The 22,310-nt window shown below is 36.8% G+C and overlaps 1 protein-coding gene across 5 annotated transcripts in view; it reads left to right on the forward strand.

Annotated features, from left to right (window-relative positions):
- The window catches only part of NRG3 (neuregulin 3), a 1,217,216-nt gene that overhangs the window by 1,160,035 nt on the left and 34,871 nt on the right, over positions 1-22,310 (forward strand). For all 5 annotated transcript variants that reach the window (XM_053922213.1, XM_053922214.1, XM_053922216.2 and 2 more), the window contains exons 5-6: positions 15,659-15,761; positions 20,835-20,961. In XM_053922213.1, the coding sequence (XP_053778188.1) occupies positions 15,659-15,761; positions 20,835-20,961 (230 nt within the window). The remainder of the gene's footprint in view (positions 1-15,658; positions 15,762-20,834; positions 20,962-22,310) is intronic.

Raw genomic sequence — 22,310 nt, forward strand, 5'->3', positions numbered from 1 at the left:
GGGAGCATCTGCTTCTGCTTCTACTTCTCCCTTGCTTGAGAAAGCTTGACAGCAGTTTTTGTGTAATGGGGCTTATTGACAAGATTTGCATTGGGTCAAGAGTTGGAGAGCTGTTAGGCTGAGAAACCTCAAATATCATAATGAAGAAGGACAGCATCCTCACTAGAACCCCTAATTATTCACAGGTATTTACTTTTATCTCCTTTGTCTCACTTTCTTCTCCTTCCTCATTATACTCCCTACATACCATAAGTTGATGAATATTCTATTTAAAGTATAAGTACTACAAGTATACAAGACTGCTCATCATAGCATTGATCATAATGATGAAAAATTAGAAATAATATAAATGTCCATATGTGTTCACCATAATATAGATTACTATACAGCCAATAAAGATGAGATAGACCTCTGAGCACTAACATACAAAAATGACCATAATTTTGACTTTATTTTAGTTTTAAAAGGTAGGTTAATGGGAATAATAAATGAGCCACAGAAAATACATGCAACAACATGATTGGGTCTCACTAACATAACTGAAAAAAGCTAGATATAAAAAGAACATATAATATGGTTTCATTTATGTAAATTTGAAAAACAAGCATAGCTAATCTCTGGTGTTAGAAGTCAGTGTAGTGGTTACATTGTAGACAATGTGGTTGGAATTAGGAGGGGGTATATGGATGGGCCTCTTTTCTGGTACTGGCCTAGTCACATTGCTTGATCTGGGCATTGTTTACCTATGCATATACCTTTCATAGAATTTCCTCATGCTGTAAACGTATGAATTATGCATTTTATATGTGTTACATTCTAATATGAATTTTATTTTAAAGACAGTAATTTGCATTTGTAAAAAGTAAAAGTGTTGGTCAGACAGTGAAAGTGTTACAGAGCAAGGGGGGGGTTCATGATAAATTATTACAGAAAGGATCCCCATTTTCTGTCTCTGGAAGTTCCTCCCCGCCACGCACACCTGCTATGTTCTCAATGCCCGCCGCCAGAGGAAAGACATCTCTCAATGCCAGAGACTGGTGAAAAGGAAAGGAATTATTTATTTAAAAGTTACACAAACTTAGAGTAATGGCTTAATGTCTTCAATAAGATACTAAGGTCCTTTAGAATACCCACAGATGCACAGTCCTTCCCTCTCCCTGTGCCCAGTCTGGGGTACTGTGTCTCAGGAAAAGAAGTAGAAGTCCGTGATTCAGGCTCCCGGCACCATCAGCTGTGTGGCTGCTGCAATCTCCAGTTAATCCAAAGCCATGCGGCACCTTCTCATGGCTCACCAGCAAGAGTCCTCTCTCCCCTTTCTTCCTGGCAAAGTCTCTCCTGCTGCCTAAGCCGCATGGCAAAAAGAAGCACTCCAAAACCACATGGTCCTCTCTACTCTCCTTCAGAACCGTGTGGTCCTTTTCCCCTCAGAACCTTGTGGTTCTCCTATTCACTCCAGAACCATGTGGCCCCCTATTTACTTCAGAGCCGCATGGTCTACTCTTCACTTCAGAGCCGCGTGGTCTTCTCCCTCTTTATTTCAGAGCCACGTGGTCTACTCTCTTCTCCCCCAAAACCTTGTGGTCCTCTCCCTTTATGGCTGCCGGGCCTAGGTTTAAATCCCAGTGCCCATCTTCCTTTGCAGCCCCATTTCTGACTCCTCCTACAGTCAGTTACACCTGCCAGCATCCCTGTATTCTTCCAGCTTTACTGGGCTGCCATAGTAAGTCTGGGCAGGTGTGGCCCCATGGCATGGAGCCAATCATCTCTCAGGCAGGCCCTATAACCAGGGGGAGTTGCTTCCCAGACCCATCTTCGGTGGAAGTCACTCCCATCTCCCTGGCTCAAAGCAGGGCCACAGCTATTTAACATATCTATGAAACCAGTTAAAGGTTATAGATATGTTAAATGACTGCCAGGGGTTAGCTGCAAAGCTCTTGCTACCCAAAACAGCTCTGAATGGTCCTGTTCCATGTGTCCCATCCCCCCTGGCTCAGGCCTGTGGGGGTGAGGATATCCTACACACATTTTTCTAATATTTTCTGGACACCCCGAGCTCTGGACCCCATTACAAATCCCTTCTTGGGGCCCTCCTCTTGGCTGCACCCTGCTTCACTGTCACATTAAAAACTGAGTCACAGATAGGTTTAATAAAATTGCCCAAACTCACACTAAGTAGTCAGGGAGGGTACCTAGAAACAAATCCCTATTTTCTAACTCTGGACCTACCTTGTCCAATATGGAACCACTAACCACATGTGACCATTGAGCACTTGAAATGTGGCTGGCCTCAAATGAGATGAGTAAGTTCAAAATACACACTGGATTTTTAAGATTTAGTACTAAAAAGAAAAAGAAGTAAAATATTTTATTAACCCTTTTTTTAGTGATTTCTTGTGGAAATGATACTGTTTGAGATATGTTAAGAGAAATAAAATTTATAGTTATTAGTTAATTTTGCCTTTGTTTTTTGGCCTCTTTTACTGTGTCTTAGCTGCCTTAGGTAAATATGAATCTAGAATCCCAGGGCTGGAAATACAGACCTCCTGCTCTGGGGTGGGACTCAGTCATAGGGATGTTTGAAAAGCTTCCCTAGTATTTCTAATGCACTGCCAGGATAGAGGCTCCCTGCCTGGAGTCCAGAAACCTATGCTGTGCTGTCTGATACCATCCTGACCTGGTATAGCTCCTGATGATATAGTTACAACATAGCCCTGAGAAGGGCATAAAGCTCCCAGGCTGTTGAACGGAGCAGCTGTTCAAAGCGCTGACTTTGTAGATGACACCTGTAGATCATGTCAGATCACACTAATATTGAGGCAAAGGTAGTTAAGATTCATTTAAATTATATCTTCACCTGGCTAAGGGAGGTGGACATCCATTAAACTGATCTGGGGAGAGTTGGTGATCATAATGGGCCTGACTGTTCCCCTGTAGCAAGGTATAAATGGCTTTAGTCAATTAGACTCTCCACTCTATCAAAACAAATCAAATACTATAGGAGTCTTATAAGTCACTGGGTCAAATTCTCCTCATTGCCAAGAAAATAAGATTTTATCATTCTGAGTCTCATATCTGCTAGTGAAATATGACTTTTCCAACGAACAGTGAATCCTAAATGATGAAACTGGTGTTAAGGGTAAGAACTGGGGTATTGTTATTACATGTTCAAGAAAAAAGGAACTCTCAGACCTTCTAAGAGTGAAGTGGGAAGCCAAAACCTGGTTTTACCTTAGCATTGAAAACTCACCCATAGATTTATTTTGGTGCAATTTTCTTTTTACTAATAATTTATTTGTGGGAGAAATGGCACTTGGAAAGCCAGTGCATGTTAGACATATCAATGAGAAGACCTGGGGCTTTTAATTTTTTTCATAATGTGTTTTATAGCATTCACTTATCTATAGTCAGCCACAGCTGTACTGTTTGGGAAAGCAGGGAGAGAGATAAGGGATTTTACAGGGAAGGTTTATATTTGGTGAGGTGTGAGGGGGAATAAAAAGAAATTACAGGTTGAGAATGAATGTGTTTATACATTTACACTGTTATTTCCTTCTAAATATCTTTTTTTTTTGGATAATGCACATCTAAAAGCACTTTGCATGGAAAAATGATAAACTATTTTGAACATCAACATTTTATTATGGAGTAATTCTTTTACTTTTCAAAGTATTTTAAATGGTGCCCTGTCAGAGTGGACTACAAAGAGCCATAGAATGAATCTGTGGGGTAAAAGGACAGCTCTCTGAGAAAGGGGTGCCTATTTCTGTTACCCTCTGCTACTAGGCAGAGGCTCACCCAATGCAGAAGCTGTTGAGTTCAACAAAGGCCTGTTGAGTATCCTTCCATGTGCAGAGCAAGCAGGAGCCCGGCACAGGGATCCAGGAATAAAGATGATATTCTTTCCCTTGAGGGTCTCTCAGTCGTGGTTGTGGCAAAACAGATATGTGCATTTTGAGCACAAGAAAAATGCAGTTATGGAAAGATGCAAAAAGGATGTAGAAGGGAGAGCTTGAGAAGAATTTTCAGATCTTATAGTATTTATTCTGATTTTTTATGGATCAGTGAGTATATTAGCTTGCCAGGGCTGCTGGTAACTAAGTAGGGTGAAGTAACAGAAATGTAGTGTGTCCCAGTTCTGGAAGCTGGGAATATAAGATCAAGGTATTAACAGAGCTGATTTCTTCTGAGGACTGTGAGGGAGAATCTATTCCCCTCACAGTCCTTTCCTTCTAGCTTCTGGGGTTTTCTGGCAATTTTTGACCTTCTTTGACTTGTTGATGCATTAACACAATCTCTGCCTTCATCTTCACATGGCGTGATTCCTGTGTGCATGTTTGTCTCTGTGTCCAAATTTTCCTTTTCATTCAGACATGATATTATTAGATTAGGATCCATCTTAACGGCCTCATCTTAACCTGATTATCTGCAAAAGCCCTATATCCAAAGATCATTTCACAGGTACTGGGATTAGTACTTCAACATCTTTTGGGAGATCCCATTCAACTCATAACAGTGAGAATTCTGAGGTAGAGGAGGGAAGGAGGCTTTCAGGTAGACATATCACTGTGTTAAAGATATGGAGCATTTTAGTAGTTTCCAGTCCTCTCAGGCCCCCTGCACTCAGGTGGTTGGGCTGGAAGCTCTCAAGCAGCATTCTCTGGGTTCCTTGCAGGAGGATCTGGGGTGTGTTTGATGTTCCTGATATTTTTAATGGAAACCTTTTTTATTATATTTTTCCCACTACTATTTATCCCCCTTATACCCACTTTCACCTCTACCCCCTCCCCTCTACAATCATACCTTCTTATCTCATACTTTCTCAGTGCCCTACCTTGCCAGTGTGTCTTTGATCTCATTGATGTTATGGTAAGGATACACTTAATTTGCCATTAGGACATCTTTTACCTTGATAAATGTTTTTCCTTTACTAGCTTAGTTATCAGGCCTTTTTTTTTTTTTTTTTTTTTTTTTTTGGTCTTCAAGTTAAAAAGTACACGATAGCACCCTGGCTGGTGTGACTCAGTGGACTGAGTGCCAGACTGCCAACCAAAGGGTAGCAGGATCAATTCCCAGTCAGGGTACATGCCTGGGTTGTGGGTCAGGTCCCCAGTAGGGGGCACATGAGAAACACACTGATGTTTCTCTCACTCTCTTTCTCCCTCCCTTCCCCTCCATCTAAAAATATAAATAAATACGATCTTTAAAAAAATAGTACATGATAGCTTGTTGGGGGGGTGGTTAGGAGTCAAGAGATTGAGCAAAAAGTGAAAAGAATCCATTGGTATGGACAACAATATGGTGATTGCTGGGGAGGGGGGAGTATAAGGGGACTAAATGATAATGGGAAAACATACAATAAGATTAAATTTTTAAAAAAAAATAAGAAAGGGGAAAAATGTACCAATCCTGGTATCTAACAGTCTGTTCTTTTTCCTTTCATTCTCTTACCTAATCAAGATTAGTTTGCTGTTCCTTGTAAGATCTTAATATTTTAATCTATCATCAGCATTTATTGATTTTCAAGAACAAAATTTAGGAGGCCTTATTGTTCCATGACTAATAAATACTGTAATAAATACACTTAGACTTAATCTAGTTAAAATGAAAACAAAAGTCATAGACCTTCAATCAAGAAGAGATTGACCTACCCAGATTGTGGGGTTGGCTTAATAAATAGAAATACATGCTAGAGTTAGGGAGTCAGGAAGTGAAGACCTATTTCATAAATAGTAGGTTCATTAGTGAATATTGTTGTGTTATGGTGACTTCTGCTTCTTGATGTAGACTTTTAACTGCAGGGTCTCTGATGATGAATACTTGGATAAGAAGCCCAGTAGTTTTGTTAGGTTAACTCTAGCATAAACTATCAGAGTCATCATGTTTTCATTTGATACCTAGTGGTTGCCCCACATAGGGTCAGGTATGCATATGTTGATATGAGGTGGTCTAGGTGAAAAAGCTTTTGTTCGTGTATACAACTTAAGATGTGTGTGTATGTGTGCATCTGTATTTAAGCCTGGAATTACTTAGATGCCAGCACACTTAAGAAAATCATGTTTGACTTTCATGCCTTACAGTCTTAATTATTAAAACTGGTAGTACAAAGAAAAGGTCTCCAAGAAGAAATGGCCTCCTAGGGCCCCGTACTTGGAGGGGACATGGAACTACCTTTTAGAATATTCCGCCTTCCTGATGTATACAGAGACACACAGTTCATCACAGCCACCCACACCTCTATTCTTAATTTTGAAAACTGCACGGGAAAATGGTATAAGAAACAGCAACTCTGATTTTCTTGTGGTATTTTATTTTCTATATGGTATTGACTGGTATGTTTTTTGCAAAGAGACATCTAAAATTCTAAAGACTTATGTTTTCCAAAAGCATTCTTGTCAGGCAACTTTGCATTCCAGGACCTAAACTGTAAGCTCTCTGGTTTAGCATGCATTGTTGAAGCCTGCATGTTTTCCAAGAATTCTGTGTCTCTGGCAACCAGGAGCATACTTTTATCCTCAAAGGGTATGTATAAGGAAGAGTGTGATAGATGCCCATGCCCCAGTGAGGATTGCTTGTTTTACATCCTTCAAAATATCTTTGTAGCAAATTCCGAACGACTTGTTGAAAATACAGTTACCAAAAATAAAAGGAACTATGAGTAAAGAAAATGACATAAAAGTAAATGTCTTCAATACAGGTCTCAGTAAATAGACAGTGGGGCCCAGCGTAGTAAGTCACTGACTGCCTGGACGTAAAGCTAGTTCTGCACAAGAGAAGTGGTATATTTTAAAGTCCTGCTTCCTTTTTGTTGTCATTTTGTTTTGTTTCTTTTTTAACTTGGATACTAGCTCCAAGAGAAAAAGGGGAAATGGAGGAAACTGGCATTTTGTGTATCAATTATATGTCATCTATTGTTCTAGACACATTATTTGTGCTCTCTGATTGAATTTCTTAACAAATAGGTGAAGAATGTAGTATTTCCCCATTTTATTGACAAAGACCATGGGTGAGAGAGAGTTGTAGTTGGTGTTTAAACCCAGGTGTACCCACCAACCAAGCACAATGCTTCCTGAGTGAGGTGGGCGACACAGGACAGTTAAGGGCATCACCAGTCTCTTCCTAAGTATAGGCCAGGCTGCGCCAAAAGGATTTTTTCCTCTGGTCATTTGTCAGTTTCCAAAATTTCACTGTAATATCACCTTCTCTACTTTCTGCCTTTATAACGTGTATTACAGAAAAGAAAAAAAAATAGAAGATCGGAATTGGGAACTGGAGATAATAAAAACATCCTTTACCAATTTCTATTTAAACAAAGATTGTTTTTGCCCTCAAAAATGACTTTATGATCTGGGTTTTTAAAAATGAAATGCAGCCCTGGCTGGTGTGGCTCAGTGGATTGAGTGCCAGACTGCAAACCAAAGGGTCACTGGTTCAGTTCCTAGTCATGCACATTCCTGGGTTGGGGGCCAGGTGCCCTGTAGGGGGCATGCCAGAGGCAAACACACATTGATGTTTCTCTCCCTCTCTCTCTTTCTCCCTCCCTTCCCCCTCTCTAAAAATAAATAAATATTTTTAAAATGGAAAGATATTAATATTCCATAAAATAACAATTACCATATATTAGATTGAATAAAATTAAATTGACAGTGTTTAACAATTTATTGCCCACCTCCCCCAAAGGGCAATTTTACATGATTCAGCCTAATAGTTAATGATTAGTCAGAGTTAGGAACTACAACAATATACATTTTAGCTCATTCAATCCTCACCATGTCTCTACAATGAAGTTAAAGGTAACTTCAAGTTACAAGTAAGATGTTCACTGCTTTCTGTAGTTAGGCTGGAATTCTAGACTCTAATTCCAGGCCAAAGTGGTAGAAACAGGGTAGGTTTGGAGAAAGTACGTTTGCCTTGCAGCACATGACAAGGATCTAGGGAGTTATGGGGATTACCTTCATGATTTCATCAAAGAGCCCAGTGACCTCTGTCACTAGATAAATGGGCTGTATTTCAATTGGCCTATTAGAAGTATTCAATAACATATCCTAGAAAAACTCTATGTTTTGGTTCATGGTATTACAAAGTTTTGGGTTTTAACTTTTTTCTTGCTTGGTTGGCTATTCTTTTTTCATCTCCCCTCCAGTTTCTTTCTCCACCCTTTCATAAAATTTTGGAATTCCTCAAGGCTCTAAATTAGTCATTCTCTTATTTCTCTCTATTTTTTCTTGGGACTATCTTATCAACATACTAGTTTCAGTATATACATAACCAGTAAATATTTATATCCAGAACCTTGTCACTACCTCTTAGCCTAGATTTACATATTTAAATGTCTACCTGACATCTTCGCTTGGTTATCTTCTACGCCCTTAATACTCACTTAGTCTAAAATCGAGCTTTGTTACATTTTCCTCCAAGTCTGATCCTCCTCTAATACACTCTTAGTTAACAGTATCACCATCTAGTCCCTTACGTATTTTCAACCTGTTTTCTATTTCTGTTTATTTTAATCTCCACCGTGGTTGTTGCTACCGTTGTACAAACATCCCTCATGTTTGACCCAAGTGGATATATAATAAACTCCTAATAGGACCCTGCATTTATTTATCCTTTCTAATCTTTCCCCACCATGCAGAAAAAATAAATGTGAATATATCACACCACACTCTTCTCCTTTTAAATCCTTTGGTGTCTTCCTGCTGTTGTAATGTCATGTCCATTGCATAGCAAGTCCCCATTGCCTCTATTGCTCTGCTAGACTGCTGAGGAGGAAAGCAGGGCTCATGCAAAGGCCCTAGGAATAGGAGAAAAATTCCAGTTTCTTAAACATGTCCTTTTTATCTCCTACCCCAGGGCCTTGGCACAAGCTGTTTCTTCTTTCAGGACCCCTTTCCTCATCCCCTTTTCTCTTGCTTAGTAGGCTTATAATCTTATACTTCAGATCTCTGATCTCTCATCTCTGTGAATAGGTCAATTGATCATATGCTTTTGTAACATTATATACCTCCTTGTTATAACATTTATTACAGTTGGCATTTCATATCACTGATTTATCCTAATAGAGAATTGAAGTTCAAAAAGGTAAAGTAATTGAACTGTGGCTACTCAAATTAAAAGTAGCTAAAATGAAAGTCAAATCCACAGTTGCCTGACTCTTGACCCTTTGCTCCTTGCACCTTCCCATGTTAGCTCTTGTGTAATACTGTGAGTCAAAGACATTGATAGTACCATCATTGTGAATCCACCTGGGTCTGCGAATTCACTCACAGTCTTTGGAGTTTTATTTTCACTCTTGATTTAAACTCAGAATTGATTTTGTGCATTTCCCCAGACTATATTTGAGTAGTTCCAATAAGAACAAAAACACTGCATAGATTTCACAAAGAAATTGTTTAGTGAATACAATCTTATTTTTTGTTTTATTGGGTATTATTATCCATTATTTTCATAATTATTTTTATTGGGACAGGTCAGGAGGGGTAGATAATCACAAGCAAGTCATGCTTATTCCATTGCAGTCATCAACTCACAGCAATGACATGAAATGGAATTCTTCATAGTTGATACAAATACTTATTTGACTCCAAGTTCAACTGGAATTTAATGAGCTTACAAATGTAGGGGTAGAAAGGATGTCATCCTTTAAGATAGCAATGTGTCCAAGCAAGGTCTCAATGACACATTTTTTAATCCCTTTATTTTGAATCTTTCCAAATGTGAAATGTTAGCCAAGGCTTGCTAGGACCACCCAGTTGTATCTCTCCATTTACTCAGACAACTGGATAATGTGACATTTCTCTTAGGCTTACTTTCTGTTTTCTGATACTCCAGTCTGAATAAAGACATCAAAAGTGGAAATAAAACCTAAGGAGAAAAAGAAGAGGAGATAGTTCTAAAACTTTGTTTCCCAACACACTTCTGCAGGAAAAAGGACTGAGAAATGTGTAGTCCTATTTAAAGATAGTGAATGTTCTGAAAGAAAGAAAGAGAAGGAAGGAAGGAAGGAAGGAAGGAAGGAAGGAAGGAAGGAAGGAAGGAAGGAAGGAAGGAAGGGAGGAAGAAAAAGAAAGAGAGAGAAAGAAAGAAAAGTGGAAAGACAGAAAAAGGAAGGAGGGAAGGAAGGAAGGAAGGAATTCCTAGAAACTGAATTCTGTACACATAGATTTTAATCCAGGTCTGTTGTGTCTAATACTCATTTACCTAATTAAAGGTAGAGTATGGTAATTGACTTTGCTGGTAGAGGAATATCACAAGTCATGGACTCATTCACATTAGCTGGCCCGGGAATTTTCTGGGGCATTGCAAAAGTACCCCAACAAGTCCTGATATGGGGAATTCTGTACCATGAGCCAACTCTCAGGCTAGTTTCCTGGCTTTGAGCTGGTATCAACACTGAGTGAAGCTAGGCCGAAACATAAAACCAGGCAGTTGACCATTGCAGGCATGGAGTGCGTTAAGAACCATACATAAACACAACCATGCAGAGTGTCTTCCTGGACCCTGACTAGGCAGCCTAAAAATTACCCAGAAAGCCAGGGCCTGGCAATCAGATGGTAAGGCAAAGAAGATGAACAATGAGAGTATTTATCTGTCCATAGATCAAAACTACAGTTTCTTCTGATGCCTGGGAACAAATGGCTTCATCATTTTCCTTATGGCACTTCAACCTCTGAAAAGGACTTGTGACAGAGTCACAGGGAGGAGGCACATTTGAATGGGAAAGCCCCAAAGAGAAGAACCAAGCATAGAGTTCAAAATGGGTGGAGTCAGTTGCCAGTGGTCAACTTGGGGAAGGAGGATTTGTGTGAAGCCTGAGAGGGCATGGTGTGAACAAAGGAAACATTAATCCTTAAGAGCATCCCTGGGTGAGAGTGGATATTTCATGAACGGCAGCAGAAAATCCCTATAAATCCTGAAATACCTATTTATTCACTAAGTAACAAAACTTAGGGTGTAAACTATGTGGGAAGAACTGTACTTGGTGCTAGAGAAACAGTGGTGAGTTAAACGAATAAATCAACAAAAACATGGTCTCCTGCACCAGTGATGCTTGCAGTGCAGTGCAAGATTTTTTGTTAGTGACATTTAATTTGAAGTCAAAAGGTGAGTAGGCACTTAAAAAACAAATATGGATAATATTTAAGAAAAGGATAAAGAAAAGCATGTATCAAGGCTGTATAAAGTAAATCTTAGACATGCTAGAAGAAAAGAGAGGAGTTAGTATGGGTAGATGGTGTTGCATCAGGCATGCATCTTTTGTATCATATATATCCTTTATGTAGTCCCTGTATTCTTTGCCCTAGGATTAATATTGTTGCAACTATAATTGACATAAAATAAAACAATGAAAATTTATCATTTGATATATTTTGATACAAATATTCATCCATTAAAATATTATCATATTTGAGACAATGAATATATACATATAACTCTCCAAAGTTTCCTCATGTTACTCTGAGGTCTTTTTCCTTCACCAAAGCCCCTCCAGTCCTGACCCCAGATATCCACTTACATGCTTTCTATATACTATGAATTTGTTTCCATTTTCCAGAATTTTATACAATTAGGATAATGCAACAGGTACACTTTTAATTATTCTAAGATTCATGTGTATTCTTGCTTATATCATAGCTCATTCCTTTTTATTTCTGAATAATGTCCCATTGTATGATTATAGCACCTGTTGTTTATCCGTTTACCTGTTAGTGTGTATTTAGATTATTTACACATTTTTTCTACTAAAAATGAATCTGCCATGAAAATTTATGTACGTAATGAACATTTGCTTTCATTAATCTTGGGTAATACCTAGAAATGGAATGGCTGCATCATAAGGTAGACATATGTTCAACTTTCATGAAATTATTTCTTAAGTGGTTATACCACTTTACATTTCTCCCAGAAGTACATGAGAATTAAAAATTGTTTTACATTCTTTGGTAAGGTTTTTTTTTATTTTAATCATTCTAGTAGAGATATCATATATGTCATTGCATATTAATTTCCAATTCCATCATGACTAATGATATTCAGCATCTTTTAATGTATTTACTTGTCATCTAAATATCTTTGGAGAAATGTTCATTCAAATCTTTTGCCCATTTCAAAATGGGGTTATTTGTCTTCTTATTGACTAGTAAGAGATCCACCACATATGTTATATGTACAAGTCCATATCATTGAATATGTATTTCTGTTGAATAGTCCATGTTGTTCAGTATATATTATAAGTCTATATTTTGAAGAGCAAACATTATTAACTTGGATGAAACCCATTTTATTGATTCAAAAGTTTTTGTATTTTGTATCTGTTATGTTGCAGTTAGGAAATCTTTGCCAAACCCATGGTTATTAAGATTTTCTCCTGTGTTTTTTTCTAGTAGTTTTATAGTGTGAAATTTTACATTAAGCTCTAAGGTCAAGGTGCATTTTTGTGGATATGGCAGTACTATCATTACAATGTCATTTTTTTAACAGATTCTTTTCCTTTTGAATTATCTTGGCACCTTTTCACGAATCAATTGGCCACATATTTTTGCATATATTTCTGGACTCCTGTGTTTGTTCTGTCGATTTACCTGTTTATAAGTAGTCCAATACCATATTGCCTTGATTACTGTAGCTTTATAATAAGTCTTGGGACAAAGTAATTTAAGTCCTTCAATTTGACCTCTTGGCTACCAAAATGTTGTTTTGGTTACTCTAGATATTTTGTATTTCTACATACTATTTAGAATGAGCTTGTCAATTTATCTAAGAAAAACAACAACAAAATTCCTCCTGAGATTTTTAATAGAATTGTAATCAATCTATTAATGAAAAAATTGACATTGCATCTTTTGATTCATAAACATGATATAGATGTATATATATATGAATATATATATCTTCATTTATTCAGGTTTTCTTTAAATTCTCTCAATAATGTTTGGGTAGTTTTCAGTGTACTGGCCTCATGTATCTTTTGTAAATTTTATCTCTACTTTATATTTCTGATGCTATTGTAAATAATAATATTATATTAATTTATGATTATTTATTAAGTAGACGTACATTCAATTTTTGTATCATCTATCCTGAAACTTTATATCCTGTAAATTTGCTATACTTCCTGATTAATTATTCCATCTTTTGTAGATTTTATCAGCTTTCTGCATAGATGATCATGCTGTCTGAGAATAAAGATAATTTTTCTGCTACTTTTCCAAACTAAATGGGTTGCACTTCTGTTTTTGCTTAGTGCATTGACTAAATTTTCAGTACAATGTTGAATAGAAGTGGTGAGAGTATATGTTCTTGCTTCATTCTTGATTTTAGGGGAAAAGCTTTCAGTCTTTTATAATGTATATATATAATGTATATATATAAATATATACATTATAAAATATTGCATATAATTCATATGTCATATATATATCCTTTACCAGGGTGATGAAGTCTCTTCTATTTCTAGTTTTTGAGAATTTTAGTCAAGAATGAAAGTTAGATTTTAAGTAATTTTTTCCTCTAATCTAATAATTAAATTATTTTTATTGACTTAAAATTGTGAATCAGCCCTGGCTGGTGTGGCTCAGTGGATTGAATGCCAGTCTGTGAACCAAAGGGCCACCACAACTGGGGACTGGGCCTACAACGCAGGCATGTGCCCTGCCCAGGGATCAAACCAGTGACCTTTAGCTTTGCATGGCGATGCCCAACCAACTGAGCCTCACTGGTCAGGACTTATTTATTAATTTTTTAAATATTAAATCAACCTTGCATTCCTTATAAAAACCCCATTTGGTCTTCTTGCTGGGTTTGATTTCCTTAAATTTTGGTAAGAATATTTGTATCTATGTCAAAGATGAATATATGCCTGTAATTTATTTTCTTTTTATATCTATGTCTAGTTTTCATATAAAGGTAATGTTGGTATAATAGAATGAATTGGAATTTTTTTCCTTCTCTTCAGTTTTTGGTGATTGTGAAGACCCTGAGATAATAGAAGACAATTATATCCAGAGGAATTAGTCTTTTATAAAAAGTTAGCATTTTCTCTAAGTGAATCATTCTCTTACTTCTGTATGCATGACAAACACCTGAAAATTTTCTTCTGAATAGACATTTTGATTCAGAAGGTCCAAAATGAATACATAGTTGTCCTTAACAAAGAAAAACAAACCCTCCCCAGGTTATTCTGTTATATAGATCTTTGTTCTGAGGATTCTTAGTCTATTCAGTGTTTCTCAAATTATGTTTCATAGACCAGCAACATCAGAATCACCTGGGAACTTTTTTTTAAATGTAAATGTTCTGCCCCTACTTCAGACCTACTACATCAGTTTCTCTGGGAGAGAAAGTAGGTGGCAGTCTGCCCTTCAATAGCTCTCAAGGTGACTACAGTGTACACTAACATTTGAGGACTACTGCACTATGTTAATAAGAGAGAATCAAAAAGGAATAAAATGCAATTAATTTTATATATTTTGTGTTATAAATAGAGATGATACCTTCTGTACTGACTTATTTTTTTGTAACATATATGGAAGATCTGAGAGAGTGGGAGAGAGAGTAAGTGAGACGTTTGAATAATGTGAAGAAGGTATGGATAAACTAGGAAAATGCAGGAGCAGGCTGATGAGATTGTTAGTCACTATTGGATGTCTATCTACTTAAGCAATGTGACTGTCAACCTTAATTGGCATCTATTTTTCCAATTGTGCAATTTTCTCTCCAATCTGAATTGTCCAAGGTAGAGGAGTAGACAAGGCAGTTTCTTGGATTTGTACACAGTTATTTTTCCAATGAGTAAAAGACAATAAGAAAATAATACAGTAGATGAGGTTATTTGCAACAGAGTAAATGGCTGTAATCATAGTCTGAATGCTGTATAAAGAGAGAAATGAAAACATGGAGAGGATAATAACAGAAAGTTCTGAAATCTATGGGTAAAAGGTCTTTATGAGATGGAAGAACTTTTTAAGTAGACACCTTTTAGAAAATGAGCTGGATGTAAAAATAGTAATAGCTGAAAAGTGAAATGTTTGTTTATGAATTCTTAGTTTTATGTGATAAGAAGCTATAAAATGTAACCTTGATAAAAGAGATTGAGATTACTGTGCCAGAGCATTGGTACTGAGGATGTCACAGAATGGGTGAATAAATATTCACACATATACTGGTGTTCTCTTTTATTAGTGATGTCAATCATAGTAGTGGGTGGATAAATTGGAAGCTGACAGCCAAGGACCAAATCATAAAATGCAGTGGCATCAGTGTCACATAAAATAAATTGGAAGTCATCACTGGCACAGGAAATCTCTAACGGGCACATATTTTTTTCTGTAGCAGATTATTTTGAACCCCACCATAATTTCAAAAAATGTATGTTCCTGGTATGCCCTAAGGTCATGGAATGTCTTCTGATAATAAGAAACCTAATTGTGATATCTATGTATGAGTTCTGATTTGGCCATGCAGTACAGGAAGTAGCAACCAGTGTTCCTATAGACCATTGCAAAGAAATTGAGTCCTACTAACTTTCTCGTGTTTTCCTATTCATGACAAGAATAAAAAGTTTGCTTTGATAGGTTTCTACCAGCTCAGAAGAACAAGGATGGAGGTTGTCTCTTCTGTGCCCTGCTAACATCCATTCTAATTCTGTTTTTCATATCCACAGAGAGTGAAGAAGTTTATCAAAGGCAGGTGCTGTCAATTTCATGTATCATCTTTGGACTTGTCATCGTGGGCATGTTCTGTGCAGCATTCTACTTCAAAAGCAAGTAAGACCATTTCTTTCACCTGTTAAAATGTTACTTCTCAGAGAAAGCACTTTGTCATTCTTTAAGTTCTCAGTCTTTGCTGCAGGCAGAGGGATCTTAATGCAAATTGGTCCATCAAACATCTACAATGACTTAGAATCTTTTGTAGACTGTGGTGAGTGTATATAGCATGTGTATGCATGTGTGTGGGGGTTTCTTTGATGCATAGTTATTATTCCTCTTTGTGATCATAAAAACTATGCTCTTTGCACATTTTGATTACTTGCCAGAATTAAAGGTTCAGTGTATGCCTGTAATTAAGGAGTTAACTGTTCTGAACAAAGAAGTCACTGATGTAGATCTAAGCATAATCAACCAGTATCTAAATTTTTCTTTAAAAAAAAAAACAGTATTCTTTTTCTTTCATGGTATTTTTGCTTGCTACTCATAAAGGTTTTAGGCAAATATTAAGTATGAATACTATAAAATGTATTTTGATTCACCAGTTGGTATATATATCTCGAATATGCTCTATAATTCCTTTGCCAAGAAATCAGACCTTCTCCAGATAAAGGTACTTAGTTTTGATTACTGAAGTATGTTATAAATATATATATATATATATATATTTACTTTAAATGAACTTTGGCAAAGGTATTTCATTTATGGAAATGGTACCATATGCACTTAAAGTAAGGAATGCAGATAAAAATACTAAATTTTTCAGTTTCTTATAAGACATGTAGGCTTGAATATGTTGGCACAGATTCTGTTCCTCCAGCTTGTCTGAAATCCAGGTCAAAGCATAATTGCTTTTCATTGGACATACAGTTTTCTATTCATTTGCTCTTCTAAAATTGGATCAATTTCTAGATATAGTGTATGATAGCTATATGCATGTTTTTATGTTGATCTTTAAAATAATAATGGAAACTCAGGTATGAATCTAGAACTAGTAACTATTATTTTTTAATAAGCTATTTTAGCATAAACTTAAATTTTCAGAATTCTTGGAAATAGTACAGATAGAGTCCTTATACCCAAACTCATTTCCCACTATTATTGTCTTATATAGTATGATACATTTAATATTGATGCAGTAGTACTAACTAAATTTTATGCTTCCAGAATTTTTTTAGTTTTTACCTAATGAGCTTATTTTTGTTCCAGGGTCACACCCAGGATATTACATTACATTTAATTATCACATCTCCTAGGCAAATCTTGGCTGTGATTGTTAGTGTTCATTTTTTGTATTGCTCATTTTATTTTTTTAATTTTAACTGATTTTATTGGGATACCATTGGTTAATAAAATTATATAGGTTTCAGGCGTTAGCATTCATTTTTAAGCACTTATTCTTTGTCAGAGACACTGGGCTTTTTATGTATTATTTCCCACTTCTTACAACTGGAATTGCATGTTATTGCTGCATTTTTTAAATATCCAGATTTAATTTTAAAATATTAATTTGTTAAAGCCACATAATAGAAAATGGCAAACGGGGTCTTCATTTTTTTAAAAGAATCATTATTAATTTTTCAATTATATTTAGTTTCAGGTATATGACATAGTGATTAGACACTTATATACCTTACCAACAGCTGGGGTCTTTGAATTTCCACAGTTCTAGTTTAAATTGTGATTTAAATATGCTCTGCACCACTCTGCCGTATTTGTCTCATATAACCCTTTCACTAGATAACGAAATTGCTTGGAGTGAATCAGGAATGTCTTCCCTAGTGCAATCGAGAGCACTATTTATTTATTTGTCTAGGGAGCCTACATTACATAGTGGTCCGGATTTCACACATATCAGCCATGCCTGCATTCACACCTTCAGTCTGCCACTTGTTTGCAAAGTACATGCAGTCCCTCACCCTTGGTTTCCTTTTTGGTAAAATATGGCCAAAAATATATCTACCTCCTAGAATATATTAAGGATCAATGGAATAATACTGTAAAAATGACACCATAGTGTTAAAAGAGTAAATACTCAATGAAGGCTTGCTATTGTTAACAGCAATGTGTTTCTGCTCCAGAACGTAGAGCCTGGGGAACCTCAAGTGAAAGGGTACAATGGAGCAGAGAGGAGTAATCACTCCTGACTGGGCTCTACGAGGGTCTCCTTTTGCATGCTGTATGCAAGAAAGAAATTGTGTATTTAACAATAAGCAAATTACTATGAAGTAGTACTTTATCACTTATTTTTAGACTGTAATTTATAGTGGAGCACATTTAAATTAAAAACTGATTATCACAACCCCAAGAATGGAAACAGGTGAAAAACTAGAGAACTTCTGTCTCCAGGGCTGTTATTCTCCCCCACTCTGGGCAGCAGGTGTGCTTTGAGACAACATCCGGGGCTCAGCAAGCTGTCAAGGGGTTTAATGAAAACACTGTTCAATATCAGATTCATTATTGGGACTCAGAGGACTGAGCCACCACAGCCTGCTCAGCTGGGACACATTTTCATTACAAATAAGAAAATGTGAGAAGGATAAAGTGATAATAAAATTTGAAGACTTTTCCAAGTGGAGTTATAGTTCTCATTAAGAATATATTTCCCTCTTCAAGTACAATTTTCAGGCATGGTCTTCATTTATTTTTCTTGGCCTGAGAGGAATGCCACATCAAACACTAAGCATCTAATCTATATAGCTGAAAGCAATGTACATTTTTATAACACCCTGAAATAACACTCTCCGTGCTTATTACTGGAATTATAAGCCCCCTCCAAAAACCTTGGTCAGACTTCACCTTGACCTTTCCTCATTTTCATACATACTTTAAGGTTTTATATGTGTATAATTTCTTTACCTTATCTCAAAAGGCCCAAGTCTTCTAGGATTCTAGGACCTATTATTGGTTTCCAAATACAGTCACTTGAACCTCCATCCTATATACTGGGATGTACTATTTCTGGCCAGAGAAAGTCAGGAGTTATCCCAATTCTCTTGGTCATTTATGTTTTAGTTCCCATAATCCCTGATTCCACCATTCTATCCTTTCTCCATTCTCTTGTCACTCTTGGTGTCTCATGACCTCACCAGATAGACCATTACAGAAAATTGTTACCTTGTCAAAGTGTGAAGGTAGTATGATTAGGTAGAAGAAAAGAACACCTTCTTGAATTTAGAAGAATTTCTGAGTTAATTAAACCCCAACATCTTTGAAGGACACAATGATGGAAATTCTCATCTCTTGCAATAAGTCAATATATTCTATATTTCCTCAAAATTAAATTATGGAATACTGAAAAGACAGTATTACTATTTAATTCTTAGGAGAGTAATTGGTTCCTTTCTCTGTGCCAAGCCTCCTCTCACTGTTTCATGATGATTTATTCATGTGGGACCTGATTTTCCCTTTGCTTCATCAATAAATCCTGATAGGGTTTTGTGGCTGTAATGTGCTTCTAAAAATGCTGATGATTGATTTATTTTTAACAATAGGTTACAGGTTAGCTGTTAGGAAGTAGATAGATTATTATAACTGGATTAAAGCAACTAAATGTCCTAGAGATAAAAGCAACACCCACACCACCACCTGCAAATGATTGAAAAGATGAAAGAAGTATTTAAACAGAATACATCACACTCATGTTGTAAATTCAAAAGAAGTAGTGATGCTCAGAATATCAAATCCTGTAGCAAATTCTGTGAATTGCTTGTGAGAGATGCAATTAATACTATCTTTTCTTTTCATTTTGAGCCGTTGTTCTCATTCCTCTGCAGCATCCTTGCCATCCAAGCTTGCTAAATGATGAAGGGAAAAGATCAATACTCCACATGTGCTTTCACTTTAGTTTCCACAGTATGAAAGATAGCTTTTAAAAACTCTGTCTGCAGATGAGGAAACTGAAGCTCAGAGATGGTTAGGATATCAATCTTTTTTTGATTTAGGGTGCAAATCCCAGTCGTTTTTATACATGAGCCTGAGCTCTGCAGAGTGCTTCCTGGCTGGTGAAACTCCCTGCAAGAGCCAGTGTTCCTATGTACTCCACCAGAGCTCTGACCTTGACGGGGCCTTGGAGAAGAGGCAAAGTTAGGGCAGATGATTCTGCAAAGTTTTTTGTTTCTTTTGTTTGCTTATTTATTTTATTGGTGCTGAATAGTCTGCTGATAGTTAATTGCTGCAAAGCTTTTGGGAGAGATCACCTAATAATGCAGTGATTTGTTGCATCTCAGATAACAGTAACCTCACATATGCAGGCAGGAGTACTTTATTTCGAGTCTAAAAACTGAGAGTAGTCTCTGCATTCACACTAAGAAGCTATGGGTCACAGGCAAGTGGTTTGACAGTTCGGAAAGGTGGTTAAGAGTATAAAATATGCAGCCACACTGACTGGGTTCAAATCCAGCTCCTCTACTTACTAGCTATGTGAATGTGGGCAAACAATTTAAATTTCTGTGCCGCAGTTTTCTCATCTAATAAGTAAGTATAGAATTAATGCTTCATCACATAGATTTATTGTGAAGAATAAGTGAACAGATGTTTGGCACATAGTAGGTACTCTTTAAGTGTTAACTATTTTTGTTATTTACAACAAATTTTACAAAGGGTTAAAAAATTATATGTAGGATTGATGATAATAAATGAACCATTTCTAAATGGTAAAAAAGAAAATATACACATGTTATGGTACATATGCCAGCCACACAATTAGGCTATACATATTTGAATAGTGCAGATATAAATAAAACTTTTCAAGTATGTTATATGTGGCTGTTAGGTCCACGCTTCACATTTTACACTGGTAACTTTTTCAGAGCATTTCTAATTCTTTGCAGCTGACCACGGAGGGGTTGGGACCTCTTGCATACATGAGGGCAAGGACAATACATTATGTTTCTGTCTTCAGAGCACCACTGGGTGTGAGTCCCTGGGTGATGATGGATAATACCACATTCTCTCCAAATTGGAAATAGTTCTTGGTAGAGTTGAAAATGAGGGGAGGATTCTCTTTGTTAACTGAGTTTACCTAGCTTTAGTAACTGACAAATATAGATGATAGGAATGAATGAAAACTCAAAAAACTATGCATAGCATAAATTTATGTAACTATAGATTTTTTTTTACTTAAATCAACAGAAAACAAGCTAAACAAATTCAAGAGCAGCTGAAAGAGCCACAAAATGGTAAAAACTACAGTCTCAAAGCATCCACCACAATGGCAAAGTCAGAACACTTGGTGAAGAATCATGTCCAGCTGCAAAATGTAAGTTACATATCTCTACCCCCTTTCTGCAGCCCACCTCAGTGCTTCTAGTCCCCAGAGATGGGGGAGCCTGTAATCAGACTCATATATATATATTTAGTGCTTTGTAGATTTTTCCTTATATTATATTACAATCCCATGTGTGCACATGAACGGATATGTGTCTGGATTAAAGAAAAAAATTAAATCTCAGCTCTTGATTACAACAGGTAGTATAAATTAGTCTCTGGAAGCAAAAAGAGTTTCAGTTGTTTGTTTCATGTTCATTTACTGAATCCTTAATTTGTATCAGAAATTGTGCTGGGCAGGAGGGGTACAATATTCCCTACCAGATGGGAACTTACGTATAGTAAGAAATACAAACACCAGAACCAGAGGTGTGTAGGCTGATATGGTTGATATTGGAACAGAAATTGGAGAAGAGATGAGAGGGGATGGGGGTATGGAGAGGTGAAGCATGTATGGAGGCTGCGTCTTTTTTTATTTTCATTTTTTATTTTTATTCTGTTACAATTGTCTGCATTTTCTCCCCATCCTTCCACCCCACCCCAGCCAATCCCACCTTCCTCCCCCACCTCTACCCTCCCTTGATTTTGGCCTTGTGCCCTTTATAGTAGCTCCTGTAGACCTCTCTCCCCACTATCCCCTCCGCACTCCCCTCTGGCTATTGTTACATTGTTCTTAATTTCAATGTCTCTGGTTATATTTTGTTTGCTTTTTTGTTGTTGATTATGTTCCAGTTAAAGGTGAGATCATATGGTATTTGTCCCTCACCACCTGGCTTATTTCACTTAGCATAATGCTCTCCAGTTCCATCCATGCAGTTGCAAAGGGTATAAGCTCCTTCTTTCTCTCTGCTGCATAGAATGCCATAGCAGCACAATTTACAATACCCAAGTACTGGAAGCAACCTAAGTGCCCATCAGCAAATGAGTGGATAAAAAAACTATGTTATATTTACATAATGGAGGCTGCCTCTTAATAAAGTCATGTTTGAGCTGGGTTTTGAAGAATATGAAAGGTTCATCAGATAGTCAAAGACTAAAGGACAAAATACTAGAAGAAACAGAAAGAATAAAGTCATGTAATCTTAACATAAGGGATGTGAGAGAAGTCTAAGGTGAGAGCAGTGGGAGGTGAGAGTTGTGGTCTCAGTCAATACTTCCTAACAATTTGAAGTTAAATGCAAATTCTTTGAATCCTATGTCTTTCTAAAGTAGTTTTAATAATATCTGAGATACACTGCAAAACACTAATTTTAAGGCAAGTGAATACTGTCTAAGGCATACTGAAATATTCCTCTCAGGGTAGCAATTCTGCCCCCACACAAGACTGCACTTTCAGATGCT

The sequence above is a fragment of the Desmodus rotundus genome, chromosome 4, assembly GCF_022682495.2.
Source record: "Desmodus rotundus isolate HL8 chromosome 4, HLdesRot8A.1, whole genome shotgun sequence".
In the NCBI taxonomy this organism is placed as follows: domain Eukaryota; kingdom Metazoa; phylum Chordata; class Mammalia; order Chiroptera; family Phyllostomidae; genus Desmodus; species Desmodus rotundus.